Raw genomic sequence first — 14847 nt, forward strand, 5'->3', positions numbered from 1 at the left:
CTCTGCCAGTTTGGACCCCATCACCGTATATTTATAGTTAGGATTTTTGGCTCCAATGTGCATCACTTTGCATTTGGCCACATTGAACCTCATTTACCACGTTGACGCCCACTGGCCCATCCTCGATAGATCCCTTTGGAGTGCCTCACAATCCCCCCTGCTTTTCACTACCCTGAACAACTTCGTATCATCTGCAGATTTAGCCACTTCACTGCTTACTCCCAACTCCAAATAATGTTAAAAAGCATCGGACTGAGTACTGATCCCTGTGGTACCCCACTGCTTACCACCCTCCACTGAGAAAATTTCCCATTTATACTCACTCTCTGTTTCCTATTAATTAGCCAGTTTTTGATCCACAAAAGGACTTGCCCTTTTATCCCGTGATTTTTGAGCTTACTTAGGAGCCTTTGATGAGGAACTTTATCAAAAGCTTTCTGGAAGTCAAGGTAAACAATATCCGTTGGGTCCCCCTTGTCCAAATGTTTGTTCACCCCCTCAAAGAACACTAACAGGTTAGTGAGACAAGATCTTCCTCTACAGAACCCATGCTGAGCCTTCAGTGGATTTAGACAGAAGTAACTGCCTAGGATCACACTGTAAAATGGAAAAGTGGGATTAATATGATTAGATTGGAGACAGTCATAACTCAGTATCAAGACTGGTAATGTTTTCTCCTCCCTAAGGCTAAAATAGGTAATCTGCTTTAACTGCAGTATATTGCAGGTAACGAATGAATGGAGAGACCCAGAACACTGGTCTGTAGTAAGAGCTGGAAACTGTAGTTGGATGAAATGGTGCCTGTTTCACAGGGTTATCAACTCAATCCTCCCACTGTTGACCCCCCCCCCAAGCACCAAGAAGACAGAGTATCACTTGCCCCAGAGTCCGTATCTATACCTTGTGGTATAGTATGGTTTTACTTTGCTTTGAATAACCAAGTCTCTCAGTTCAATAATGGGTTATAATCAAGTCAGTCCTTAGAAGTAGCACACTGTTTTATGGTCATTTCAAAATGCGTTTATTACGAAGTCTTAGAGAGCTGACACCTTTGTAAAACCCCAGCAGGAAAGCGAGGTGCTTGACAGCCCCCATTTCTCACAGCAGGCGATACATTCCTGCCTCACAGCCCTGGAGCGGAAGGGACAGGCAGCTTAAAAAGTACACAGGTGCATCACATCCCTCACCCCTACCTAAAAGCAAGCCCCTTTTTCCTCAAATGACCTGACAGGGCATCTCACTCTCCACTGCCTGTGGAAGGATGCCTATATGATCTCGACCCCCCTGAAGGTAAGAAACTGCACAGCGGGAACAACAATGTGTGGGGAAGCGTCCCTGGAGGGGCCTGCCTGCCTTCCCCTTTACTAGACTGAGCTGGATGCTAGAGCCCACCAGCTGTGTGTATCCACCTGAGGGACTGCGCTCCTCCATTCAGCCACTGGAGTGCTAAGCAGACCATTCTGAAATGAAACGAAGTCCCCATCAACCCTGGCACTTCTGCTCAGCCGCCACAGAGTCCTCAAACATGTTGAGCAGGTTTTTCGGCTCAAAAGCGGAATACTGATCTGAACACTGAGCGAGAGCAGCTTCCCACTGGTCTCTCCCCACCTTGTCATCCTCATCGTCAAAAGCTAGCGTGCGGCGCAGGCTGCTCACGGGCAGGGAGTCTGATGAACTGTGGCTGCTGATCGGGGACTCATGGCTGATACGGCTGAGGTTAGGGCTCCCCTGGAGGGCCAGAGACCTTGGAGAGACACAATAAAAGGCAGGCAATGAAACCTGGCATCGGCTAGCCCCTACCGAGATCTCCAAATGAGCTTTGCCTTGGCATAGAGGACCAACCTACCCCGCCACAACTCCACAGCAAAGGGAGCTGGCAACACCTCAGAGAGCAGGACGTGTTCTTATACAGTGTCGGGGAGGACACATCTCCATGAGGATAAATGAGCCCAGTGCCACAATTACAGCCTGAGTCATCAACAAGCCTGGGCACAGCTTCCCATCTTCTGCTTGCATGCAGAGCTGTGCGAAAGAATCCAGGAGTGTTTTGTTGCCTCCCGGTACCCCCAAAAGCTCACCTGTTTTCTCTGTCACCATTCTGCTGGGGTGAGGGGTGTCGTGGGGTAGAGGTGCTTCCCACACTGGGGCATATGTTCAGCGCTGGGGAGCCAGGCATTCTGCAAGAAAAGGAGCCACCTTGAGGTATCTGTTTGCTCGCTGTCGCATTCGATCTCCTGAGACAGAAGTATGATGGAGAAGAGGGTGGAGAGTCCAGGCTGGTTTTCAATATTAGAACTAGCTATGCCTGCACAAACACACACCCTGCGCTCCCTCCCTTTGCCATGGGAAGCTGGCCAGACACTTGTTCCCCTCCCTTTCAAAAGCCGCACTCAGCAGCTCTTACAAAGTTACACCTGCATAAGTGGGAACTATCATTAAGGAAGACTAGTGAGTCATTTTGGTCACCCACATTCAAGAAGGAATTCAGGCACAGAGAAGAATGATTTGACTTGGCAGGGGACTTGATTCAAACCCTGGGGAGCAAAAAGAGTGGAGCTTTCATTCCCTTCTTAACATCATCATTCCAACATACATACAGCAATGTTTTTTTAAAAAAATTATTCCAATGTAATGACACCATGTGCTATAAGAACAGATTAAAATGAGAAAGCGCCAGAAAGTTAAAGACAATTGGGGATGCAGGAACTGACAGTTGACCTGCTACCTAATGGTTAAAAATGCAGGATGAAGATTAACACACACACACATTACTTAGAATTCAGGTCTGTGCCCACACACTATTGTATATGGTGCAACAGTACTCATATAGAAGACACTTGCAACTGGATTTTTCTTTGTGGATAAGACATTCTAGAGGTTAATGATTCCGTGGTATGCCATCAGGGACAGAAATTCTGGAACAAAATGGTCTCATGAGCAAAACATACTTGATGAGTGCCATAAATTGTGGTCAGGAAGAATTGGTATTCACTCTCCCCTCAGAGATTGTAACAGCTAGATCTAGGGGAGGATATAGCATGGATACATACTAAGGAATGAAGGATTTTCCCAAAGTGGAATGGACTGAAGGGTAATTTAGCTTCACGTTATATCAGACGTCAGATCAGGAAATAATCCTCTCCACGACAGACTGGCTGGTGGTCCTGGGGTGTTTCAGTAGGCACATTTGTTTCTCCAAGTAAAAGGACAGCTTGCTTTAGCTATCTGAATGTGGTTTCTCCCATGCTGAGTCTGCCCCACTTACTTGTCAGCCGGCCACAGCTCCACAGAACAAGTATGGTTGTGATGTCCAGATCCCTTCGTTAGCTCAAAGACTTCCTGACCAAGGCTCTCATCGTCTTCCCCTTCACCTCGCTCTTCACCCCAGTCACTGGAGAGGCTGCTGTCTTCCAGGGGGAAAGGGAAGGGCGAGTGGGGAGGTGTGACTGGCACGTCCTGATGCCAAAACAGTAGCCAGTGAGCTGGGCTGCACACAGTCCCCCAGAGCCACTGTACAAACCTGACAAGGGTCTGGGAGGGAGAAAAACACATCACACACTGAGTCCTGAGGAAAGAAGCAACAAGGTGGAGCAGAGCAAATGGCCCCGAGTTACAAGTTGAGGCTCACAATGATGCCTCCGATACCTCAGGGAGAGGGACGAGCTCTAATAGCACACTGTGAGAGAGTATGAATCGTGGCACTTCCTAGCAAGAGAAATTACCCAAAAGAAAGCAATTCCAGGATGGCAAGAAGAGTATGACACATGGAGGCATTCATGCTCAGCAACACAAAGTGGTTTGGTAAGGTCAGTTCACAAGACAAGGGTCTCTTAACTTCTAGAAAGGAACCTTTAGCTGGGATTAAGTAAGGGTGGCTGCAAGGCCTTGGCCCAGTTCAAGGAACAAGATGCCATAGAAGATCAAAGTCTGCTGAGGGAAAATCAGCATGGCTTCTGCAAAGGGAAGCCTTGCCTCACCAACCTTCTGGTGGTCTTTTAGCGAACAAGCATGTAGATAAACGGTGACCCAACAGACATTACATACCTGGATTTTCAAAAGGGTTTAGACAAAGTATCTCACCAAAGACTCCGGAGTAAACTTAGCAGACTCTCATGAATTAAAAAAACTGGTTAAATGACAGGAAGCAAATAGTAGCGATAAATGGACAATTCTCACAATGGAGGGAAGTAAGCAGTGGAGTCCCACAAGGATCAGTACTGGGGCCAGTACTATTTAATTTGTTCACAAATGATTGGGAACAAGGGGTGAGTGGTGTCGTGGTCAGGTTTGCAGATGTCATAAAATTATACAGGATGGTGAAAAACAAGGATGACTGAAGAGCTCCAGGAGAATCTCCACAAATTGGGTGAGCGGGCAACAATGTGGCAAAAGAAGTTCAGTGTTGGTAAGTGTCAGAGGGGTTTTTTGTAGAAAAAGCCCAGCAGAAACTTATTAGCATAATAGGTCACACCCAACAGCAGAAACTCATTAGCATATTAGGCCACGCCCCTGCCAGCACAACTCATTAGCCCATTAGGACGCACACCCATGTTACCAGAAGTGTGGTTATCCAGCCACACCCACCTTTTGCTCCTTATTCTGTTTACCTTGTCTGTTGTCAAAACCCAGGGCCTTTTTTTGTAGCAGGAACTCCTTTGCATGTTAGGCCACACACCCCTAATGTAGCCAATCCTAGTGAGTTTCTGCTGTTGGGTGTGGCCTATTATGCTAATGAGTTCCTGCTGGGTGTGGCCAACTGCGTTCCTGCCCAAAAATAGCCCTGGTAAGTGTAAGGCAGGAGCCCCCGGCACGGTGCCTGTGGGTGCCATGGTGCCCACTGACACCTTTTCTGGTGCCCAGCCGCAAAGAGTTCTTAGGATGTGGGTGGGGGCAAGTGGGGCTTTTGCCCAGCAAGGCTTCTGATTGGCCACTGGAGATTTTGATAGTCTCTGCAGGTTTTTAAAACGCTGCCACCATGGCACAAAGGTCTGCACTGTGTGACTAAAGGTACGCTGCAGCAGCCATTTTGTGGCTCCGCCCACTACACTGTGTCAGAATTCCAAAGGCGGCTGCAGGCTCAGAAAGGCTGGGGACCCCTAAGGTAAGGTGACGAATACTGGAGCAAAAAATCCCAGCTTCCACTATAAACTAATGGGGTCTGAACTTGCCAAGACTGAGGGTGGGGGTAGATTTGGGGTTCATAGGAGATAGCTCAGTGAAAGTGTCAACCTAGTGTGTTGCAGCAGTGAAAACGGCAAACTCTATGGCGGAGACAGGACACTGGATTAGATGGCCCACTGGTCTGATCCAGCAGGGCTCTTACGTTCTAGAATAGTGCAATAGGGCCAATGCACTCCACAGGAACAGTGAGTTCACATTGTGAACGGCAAACTCTATGGCGGAGACAGGACGCTGGATTAGATGGCCCACTGGCCTGATCCAGCAGGGCTCCCTCTAGCAAGGCCCAGGCTCACCTGGCATATGGCAACTCCTTGTTGGATCCCAGACTGCACCAGCAGCATCAGCTTCCGCCGCCTCTCAGCCTTCTGCATGAGGGTAGAACTAAGCAGGGCCTCCACGGAGGGCCGCAGCTGATGGTTGGGTTCCAGCATGGCTGCCAAGAGAGTCTGCAGTTCACCAGAGAGACCTGGAAAGAGCAAGGACAGTCAGTGGCCTGCCCAAATTTTCTGGAAAAGAGGCTGAATCCTTCATTTGCACCAACCATTTCTCTAGATCCTTCTAGCTTCCAAAGCCACGTCGGGTCTACCCACTTCACATGCGGACTGGCAGGAGGGTCCCTACAGGGGCAAATATGACACAGATGTCCCTCTCCCTTGTCCCCACTCACCTGCTGTGAACTCAGGAGGCAGGTAGCCCTGTCGCAACTGCTGCCAAGCTTCCCCTCCGTTGGGGAGCTCCATATTACAGGCAATCTCCAAAATGGTCATGCCGAGGCTGAGGGGACAAAAACACCCTGATCAAAAACCCAAAAGTGCTACCGATCTCCAAATGCAAGCTGAAGTTTGAGGCAGGGGAGCAAAGGCAAGCAAGCAAGAGGCTGGTAGTCTTCTTGGGCATGAGGGAATTTATGGCCCTCCTGCCCATCTCAGACAGTACCTGAAGACATCAGCAGCCTTGGTATACTCTCCTCGCAGCAACTCGGGGGCCATGTAGCGAGGGTCCCCTTCTTGAGCATCATTCAGATCCCCGAAGTCCAGCTCCAGCATCAGCCCAAAGTCGCCCAGCTTACAGACGTTGTTAGAGGAGAGGAAGATATTCGCCGGCTTGACGTCCATGTGTAAGAGGTTGCGACTGTGTAAGTGACGCAGTCCCTGCAGCAGGTCCCAGAGGAAGGCCTGCACTTGCCATTCAGGTAGTGGCCCATGCTGCTCACAGTACTGCAGCAGGCTGCCTGGGCACAGTTCTGTCTGGATGTAAAGCTGCCCACGCTCCTCCCAGGCCTGCACGAAGCTCACGCAGTTGGGATGATGTCCCACACGTTCATGCTTGCGCACCTCGGCCAATTTGCGCTGTCTGTCACCCTCGCCTCGGAACGGCTCCACAGAACGCTTCACTGCATACAACTGCCCATCCTCCTTACAGCGCACCTGTAAAAGATAGAATAGGACAGGAAAGAGCTTATCAAGTTCCAGATGCTAAAAGGGCCCCAGGCCGTTCTGGAAACCTCACCCTGGGATACTATCCAGGAATCCGAACTTCCCAGACAGGGCTGGTAGGATGCTGGGTCAAGAAGATCCAGACTCTACGCCAAAAAGTTATGCTCATCACATGTTGTGCAAATTAAAAAAAAAATTATGGAAAGCATATGCTATTCGGTTTAATCTGAAACTTGCAGAAGCCTTTAAAATCAGCAAAAGTTAAGAGCGTGTGTCACACACAGTGGGGGATTGGGTATGGAAGACATTTCACTTTAGTGCTCTTCTAGCTGAAAAGCACACAATTTTACAGGAAGATATATAAAAGAAAAATAACCTCAAGGAAAAAATTAAGAAGAGTCTTGCTGTGTATTACCAAGGGTCCATGTAACCGGTTAGCAGTAATGGCCAAAAATAATAGACAACTGATGCAGTGGGAGAATCCCCCCCCCGTTAGACCCCTGTAAGTTTCACATACACTTCATCAGGAGGATCTGTAAATATCATATTCTGAACAAAGCAGTGGGAATTCTCTCATAGCACCAACTGTCTGTTTTTGTTTTCAGTACCGTGCTTGCTGCAGCCCTTCTTTTCTTGCTCCGGCAGTGGCCAAGTAGATGATCTCAGAAAACCTACTTGTAAGGCATCAAGTCAACAGCCTTCCCACGCTGCTTTTTATCCAGCAACTGGCCTTCAGAAATATACTGCCTTGGAACATGGAAGTTCCCTTTAGGCACAACAGCTACCAACTGTTTACAGATCCATCCTTCATACATTCACCAAATCCCCCTTTGCTGTCATCTAAGCCCATGCCCATTACCATATCTCACGGTGGCCAATCTGTCTTAAGATAATTAGACAATACAGGAAATTCTTTTTTTTTTTGTATCTGTCCTGAATCTACTACCAATTCGATTATACAGAGAATAAATTAATACAAATAGGAGGTGTGCATATTTTATGTAGCGACTCACAGCTCTACCCATGGAAACCAACCATTTTCTAAATATTACATGCATGCTTACACACACCGCTTGCAAAATGGAAAAGGGTTTCCAGGGAGATAGTCCAGAATTCAATCAGCCCTTACTCTCTACCTCCCAATGTCTACTTTTAGTGTTTCTGCACTACTCCCCTTTACTAGGTCCTAAGAGACCCTCAGGCTCTGAAAGAAGACAGCCTTTCACGTCCAGAGACTAGTGGTGCCTCCACCACCATCTTACCTTGTATACTTCACCGAATGATCCCCGCCCTAGACGGCTCAGCTGTTGAAAGCACTGCCTGAAAAACAGCTCTTTCTTGGAAGCATCATAGGGGCGGCTGTGCAGAGACGGTGGCTGCCTCTGTGCTCCATCAAAGGACACGCTGCGTGGGTGGGGCTGGGTCCATGGCTGAAGCCGGCGGTCAGAAAAAACTCGGCTCACGGTTAGCGTGCTCTTGTGGCGTGGCCGTGAAGGAAGGGTGTAGCTAAGTGGCCGATGGGCCTTCTTGATTGAAAAGCTGCGTTTGGCTTCGTGGAAGAAGGCAGGCACTGGCAGAGGAGTATGACTCAGCTGGGACTCTGCCCCTGCACTGTCCAGAGCTACTGGCATGATGGGTTCCACCACAGGGAGGTGCTGCAAGGAAAGAGCAGAATTTTAGTCATTGGGGGTTTGTAATAATAAAAGGATCTGACTGTCTGTGGCAGGCATAAATACTCGGAAAATAAAGGTAGGCATCTCAAAACTGGCCATTGTATTAGAATGATCATGGGAACTGAGTGCCAAACATGAAAGGAATTGGAACTTCCTGACCCGCACACTCTGCTTTTTGCACTGGAAGCTATGGTTGTCTCTGGCAGGCATACCTCACCCAAAAACAAAACTAGGACCCTCAAAACCCAAAGGGAATCAGAACATTCTGACCTGGGTTATCTCCAGAAGCCACCTGCAATGCTATTTCCAACTAGGAGCTCCACTCCCACTGCTCCATTCACCAACCCCACAGCTGACTGTGCTCACAATATTTAACAGCAGTATGAATACTGAATGAGCCATTCTGCCCCCTGACGAAAGACCTGAAACGATACCTCATGAAGCAACAGCCAGAGCAATTGTCCTTTTTTGTGAGCAGCAGCCAATACTAGATTTAAAACAGGCATCATACCCCATCTTGCTTCCCAGTAGGGACCTAAAGCAGCTTATGTTGTTCTTCTCTCCTTAATTTAACCTTCACAACTCTGTGAGGTAGGGTAGGTCTGTTTGAGAACATATGAGTGGCCCAAGGTTACCCAATTAGATTCTCTGGCAAAGGTGGGATTTGAACCTGGATCACCTAGATCCTAGTACACAATAACTTCCTTTATTAACAGACCTGTCTACATAGAAAAGGAGCTGTGGTGGCTCAAGTGGTTAAGACGCTGAACTGCAGGCTGTGGAAGGTCAGTAGTTCAGCAGTTCGAGACCCGAGTGCCGCATGACGGAGTGAGCTCCCGTCTCTAGTTCCAGCTCCTGCCAACCTAGCAGTTCGAAAGCAAGACATTGCAAGTAGATAAATAGGTACCACTTCGGTGGGGAGGTAACAGCGTTTCGTGCGCCTTGGTGTTTAGTCATGCTGGCCACATGACCACAGAAAAGTCTTCGGACAGTGCCGGCTCTTCGGCTTGGAAACGGAGATGAGCACCGCAACCCTAGAGTCGGATTCGACTGGCTTTCAAGCAAGGGAAACCTTTACCTTTACTACATAGAAAACAGTTGTCATGCTGGACTACCAAGCACTCTTAATGTTCAATTGCCATTGTGAAAAAGAGGGATGGATGGGGGGGAGTAGGATGCAAGTATAAAATGAGAAGTATTTTCAGGCTGGCGCCTTCAAGAGGATGGCACGAGCGCCCATCTAAAGTACTAGGAACAGAAACAGAATCCTCATGGAAGCTTGTGATGACTAATAACTCGAGGCAAGAGGTTTGGGTAAAAGGACTGCCCCACAAATTAAACTCAGCAAATTTCTCCAGTTTGTAAACAGAATGAATGTATACATATAACAATCATCAGTTTCAAATAAGTCTTTCTTCTGAAACAAGCACAAGTTGTACAGTGGAACTCAAAAGTACCATTTGTGAAATCACCAAGGGGATCTTTATGTGTAGTTTCCAACTGTGACTGCATGAATAAGTTTTAACCCAGTATGAGTCACTTATGTTTATTTGCAGAAGGGATATTTATTTTTTTTGTGAATACAAATTTAAGGCTTCTACAAGTCATCGTGAATCTACCCAGACACTAGAACTCCCGTCTTAAGAACTGCAATAACCTGCAGTCTCCAGTCTCCAGACACCAGCCATTTGGGGAGCATCTGAGGTAAGATGCATTTAATCCATCTGCTGCAATTGTCGTAGAGCCATCAATGGCAGTGATGCAGTTTCTAATGGCCTTTGTGATTCCTGATAAGACCCATGACATTCAGAGGAAACTGACAGGACTGGAATCAGATCTGCTGGAGGCACTCCAAACAAAAGCAAATGAAGCAGTCAGCAAAGTCACAGAAAGAAGAAAAGCAGCAACAGAAAACTACATGGAATTTTCAGAGGACATCAGAAATTCATGACTTGCGTTAGTTTCTCTGTGTGTGTCTGTTAAAAAAGGGATCTAAGTACATACAGTTTATAAAATAAGACATGATCCAAAATTACTCTCTTTCTATCAAGAAACTCACACAGCTTTTCTCCCCAAGGGGGACCGGAAGTCACTTATCCTTAGAACAACCCCATGAAGTAGGTTAGGCTGACTGGGCAAGGTCACCTAGCAAACATCTACTGCAACGTATGGGTTCGAACTGGGTCTCCCAGATCCAAGTCTGGCACTCTAACCATTGTACCATGCTGTCCCTCCACATGCTGTCCACTTGCAATCTGTTGCAAAGAATCAACAGCTTCCAGGTTTTTAAAATGGTGCTGACAGGATAACTGGGGACAGGATAACTGACAGGATAACTGGGGACAGGATAACTGGGGACAGGAAGTTAATATTAATAATAATGTGCGCATGCATGGGGGATGCCAGGGGATAACTGCCACACCAGCAATAATTCAGAGCAATAATTCAGTCCCAACCTCAAAGCGAAGGGTTATGCTATCTATAGTTTTTGTTGTTGTTCAGTCGCACAGTCGAGTCCGACTCTTTGCGACCCCATGGACCAGCTCCCTCCAGGCCTTCCGGTCCGGTGGGAAGGTAACAGCGTTTCGTGCGCCTCGGTGTTTAGTCATGCCGGCCACATGGCCACGGAAACGTCTTCGGACAGCGCTGACTCTTCGGCTTTGAAACGGGAGATGAGCACCACAACCCTAGAGTTGGATTCGACTGGCTTTCGAGCAAGGGAACCTTTACCTTTACTACATAGAAAACAGTTGTCATGCTGGACTACCAAGCACTCTTAATGTTCAATTGCCATTGTGAAAGGGAGGGATGGAGGGGGGGGGGGGTAGGATGCAAGTATAAAATGAGAAGTATTTTCAGGCTGGCGCCTTCAAGAGGATGGCACGAGCGCCCATCTAAAGTACTAGGAACAGAAACAGAATCCTCATGGAAGCTTGTGATGACTAATAACTCGAGGCAAGAGGTTTGGGTAAAAGGACTGCCCCACAAATTAAACTCAGCAAATTTCTCCAGTTTGTAAACAGAATGAATGTATACATATAACAATCATCAGTTTCAAATAAGTCTTTCTTCTGAAACAAGCACAAGTTGTACAGTGGAACTCAAAAGTACCATTTGTGAAATCACCAAGGGGATCTTTATGTGTAGTTTCCAACTGTGACTGCATGAATAAGTTTTAACCCAGTATGAGTCACTTATGTTTATTTGCAGAAGGGATATTTATTTTTTTTGTGAATACAAATTTAAGGCTTCTACAAGTCATCGTGAATCTACCCAGACACTAGAACTCCCGTCTTAAGAACTGCAATAACCTGCAGTCTCCAGTCTCCAGACACCAGCCATTTGGGGAGCATCTGAGGTAAGATGCATTTAATCCATCTGCTGCAATTGTCGTAGAGCCATCAATGGCAGTGATGCAGTTTCTAATGGCCTTTGTGATTCCTGATAAGACCCATGACATTCAGAGGAAACTGACAGGACTGGAATCAGATCTGCTGGAGGCACTCCAAACAAAAGCAAATGAAGCAGTCAGCAAAGTCACAGAAAGAAGAAAAGCAGCAACAGAAAACTACATGGAATTTTCAGAGGACATCAGAAATTCATGACTTGCGTTAGTTTCTCTGTGTGTGTCTGTTAAAAAAGGGATCTAAGTACATACAGTTTATAAAATAAGACATGATCCAAAATTATTCTCTTTCTATCAAGAAACTCACATAGCTTTTTAGAACAACCCCATGAAGTAGGTTAGGCTGACTGGGCAAGGTCACCTAGCAAACATCTACTGCAACGTATGGGTTCGAACTGGGTCTCCCAGATCCAAGTCTGGCACTCTAACCATTGTACCACGCTGTCCCTCCACATGCTGTCCACTTGCAATCTGTTGCAAAGAATCAACAGCTTCCAGGTTTTTAAAATGGTGCTGACAGGATAACTGGGGACAGGATAACTGACAGGATAACTGGGGACAGGATAACTGGGGACAGGAAGTTAATATTAATAATAATGTGCGCATGCATGGGGGATGCCAGGGGATAACTGCCACACAAGCAATAATTCAGCGCAATTAGAGTCCCAACCTCAAAGCGAAGGGTTATGCTATCTATAGCTAGGTAAAGGTCCCCTTGCTCGAAAGCCAGTCGAATCCGACTCTAGGGTTGCGGTGCTCATCTCCGTTTCAAAGCCGAAGAGCCAGTGCTGTCCGAAGACGTTTCCATGGTCATGTGGCCGGCATGACTAAAAACCAAGGCGCACGGAATGCTGTTACCTTCCCACTGAAGTGGTACCTATTTATCTACTTGCAATTTCTTGCTTTCGAACTGCTAGGTTGGCAGGAGCTGGAACTAGAGACGGGAGCCCACTCAGCACACTCGGGTCTCGAACTGCTGAACTACCGACCTTCCACAGCCTGCAGTTCAGCGTCTTAACCACTGCTCGCCTAATGCATTTATTTGTTGTCAAGTCACAGCCAACTGACGGCAACCCCACAGGGTTTTCAAGGCAAAAGATGTTCAGAGGTCTTGCCACGGAGCAGCCACCCTGGACCTTCCCATCCAAATATTAACCAGGGCGGATCCTGCTTGGCTTCTAAGATCAGGCTAGCCGGGACATATTGATAGGTAACTAAATTCTAATACAGTTAATAATTGCATATACAGATCCAGAAGATAAAACCCAGACTTCAAAATAAAGATGTTATCCTAAACATGAGTAATAGCCAAGCCCTCCCCCCCCAAAAGCCCAGTAATACACATCAGTACAGTCTAACCAGATTTACAAGTCACTAGAATGTTACAGATATTAGGATCAAAGGTCACACATTTTCTCTTATGATAAGGGCTTTTTAAAGCTTCCGTCAAGTGGCTAAGACGCTGAACTGCAGGCTGTGGAAGGTCGGTAGTTCAGCGGTTCAAGACCCGGGTGCCGCAAGACGGAGTGAGCTCCCGTCTCTAGTTCCAGCTCCTGCCAACCTAGCAGTTCGAAAGCAAGAAATTGCAAGTAGATAAATAGGGACCACTTCGGTGGGAAGGTCACAGCGTTCCGTGCGCCTTGGTGTTTAGTCATGCCGGCCACATGACCACGGAAACGTCTTCGGACAGCGCTGGCTCTTCGGCTTTGAAACGGAGATGAGCACCGCAACCCTAGAGTCGGACTCGACTGGCTTTCGAGCAAGGGAACCTTTACCTTTACCTTAAAGCCCTTTTAACCTTGTACCTTAATATTTCTTTCAATGCTGTATCTTTAGTATTCGACTCTTTGCAACTTTGAGGGGGGGGGGTTTGCAAAAAAAAAAGGAATGATAGTAACAAATTACGTGTTGGTTTTTGTTTTTTTAAGCTTCCCTTCACATCCACGTGGAAAACATACCGGAAATTTTGGGACGCTTTGCAGTTTTTAATTTCAATGGTCATTTATGATTAGGAGCGCCGACACGCAAGCTGAAAGCCAATTTCTGGCTAAAAGTCGAAAGATGTAACAAATAAATACGGTGGAGGGAAACCATGTCATTAGAGGCAAGCAGAACTGGTGGGGAAAGATAACGCTTTTTGTGACTAGGCGCGGTGCGGCGGCATTCCGATGGAAAAGGAGCAGCTACACTGTCGCTGAACTTCCACCCCCCACCCCCCCGCCCCCCGTTCTTTCCCAGAAAGCACCGGGGTTGGCACGAGAACGAACAAAGTCAATACTCCCCCCAACCCCCCCGTCACTCGCTCCCTCTTAAGGGAAAGGCGAAGAGGGGCGCGTCTCACCTCTGTCTCTTGTCAGTGTCCTCTCAGCCACACCAAGGACGCCTTGCTCTCCTTGGTAAGTTCCCGGATGTCTCCCCTCACCTAAGTCTCCCACGTTCTTTTTTTCTTCCCCTGAAGCGCGCGCAAACCCAATAAGCCTTAACTGCTGCTCTCGCGCCAAAATTCCAAACGGCCTCGCCCACTTCCGTCTTCAACAACATAGTCAGGGCATGCGCGCGCGCACACACAGAGAAAGAGGAAAAAGGGCAGAAGGGCCAAGCGAGCCCGCGCGCGCCTCGAGACTAGACCGTGGTCGTCGTTTCTCGGTCCCGCCCTCTGTTTCGTATTTGTTGCTGCTGTTGTAGGGAATCAGTGGCCGAGGAAGACCTTCCCGCCTGAGGATAGATGGACACAGATCTGACATCAGGAATCACAAGACTGAGAAACTTGTAGAACACTTCAACCTTCCGGGACATTCAAGGGGTGACCTCAAAGTCGCAGTTTTATGGCAAAGGGACTTCAAGAACAGAACGGAAAGGGACATTGGATTACAAGTTATTACTCGGAACAAAAATCTCCCCAGGACTTAACAGGGATATTGCTTTCTTATCTCCTTACATGTGCTAAACTCATTCTGTTCTTACATATGTATTCTCACCCAGAAGGGCTATACATCCTCTGTGTTTTAGTGTATTTCTTTTTTTGGAATAGTATATTGGAGTAGTGAATGTAATGCAATGAATAGTGGAATGCATTTCTCTGACATAATGCTGCACCCCACCTCTAAGAAAAGGATTTTGTTAGTTAATTCCACCATGCTTGAAAGGAGGC

General features: G+C 47.4%; 1 protein-coding gene across 1 annotated transcript; it reads right to left on the reverse strand.

Moving 5' to 3' along the window:
* Positions 1–1010: 1010 nt before the first annotated feature.
* Positions 1011–14211, reverse strand: PKMYT1 (protein kinase, membrane associated tyrosine/threonine 1). The gene is made up of 8 exons (XM_015405434.1): positions 14038–14211; positions 7880–8272; positions 6118–6608; positions 5849–5955; positions 5475–5647; positions 3266–3531; positions 2079–2177; positions 1011–1744 (listed from the first exon to the last, which is right to left on the reverse strand). Exons 2-8 carry the CDS (start codon positions 8246–8248, stop codon positions 1483–1485), a joined length of 1767 nt encoding a protein of 588 aa, XP_015260920.1. The 5' UTR covers positions 8249–8272; positions 14038–14211; the 3' UTR covers positions 1011–1482.
* Between the last annotated feature and the right edge of the window lie 636 nt (positions 14212–14847).

This window comes from Gekko japonicus, unplaced genomic scaffold, assembly GCF_001447785.1.
Source record: "Gekko japonicus isolate JY-2015 unplaced genomic scaffold, Gekko_japonicus_V1.1 scaffold1560, whole genome shotgun sequence".
In the NCBI taxonomy this organism is placed as follows: Eukaryota; Metazoa; Chordata; class Lepidosauria; order Squamata; family Gekkonidae; genus Gekko; species Gekko japonicus.

Coding starts and splice junctions, on each gene's coding strand:
- PKMYT1 (XM_015405434.1), bottom strand. CDS start 8,248: ATGCCAGTAGCTCTGGACAGTGCAGGGGCAGAGTCCCAGCTGAGTCAT. Junction 6,609..7,879: donor CATTCGGTGAAGTATACAAG/GTAAGATGGTGG, acceptor TATCTTTTACAG/GTGCGCTGTAAGGAGGATGG. Junction 5,956..6,117: donor AAGGCTGCTGATGTCTTCAG/GTACTGTCTGAG, acceptor TTGTCCCCTCAG/CCTCGGCATGACCATTTTGG.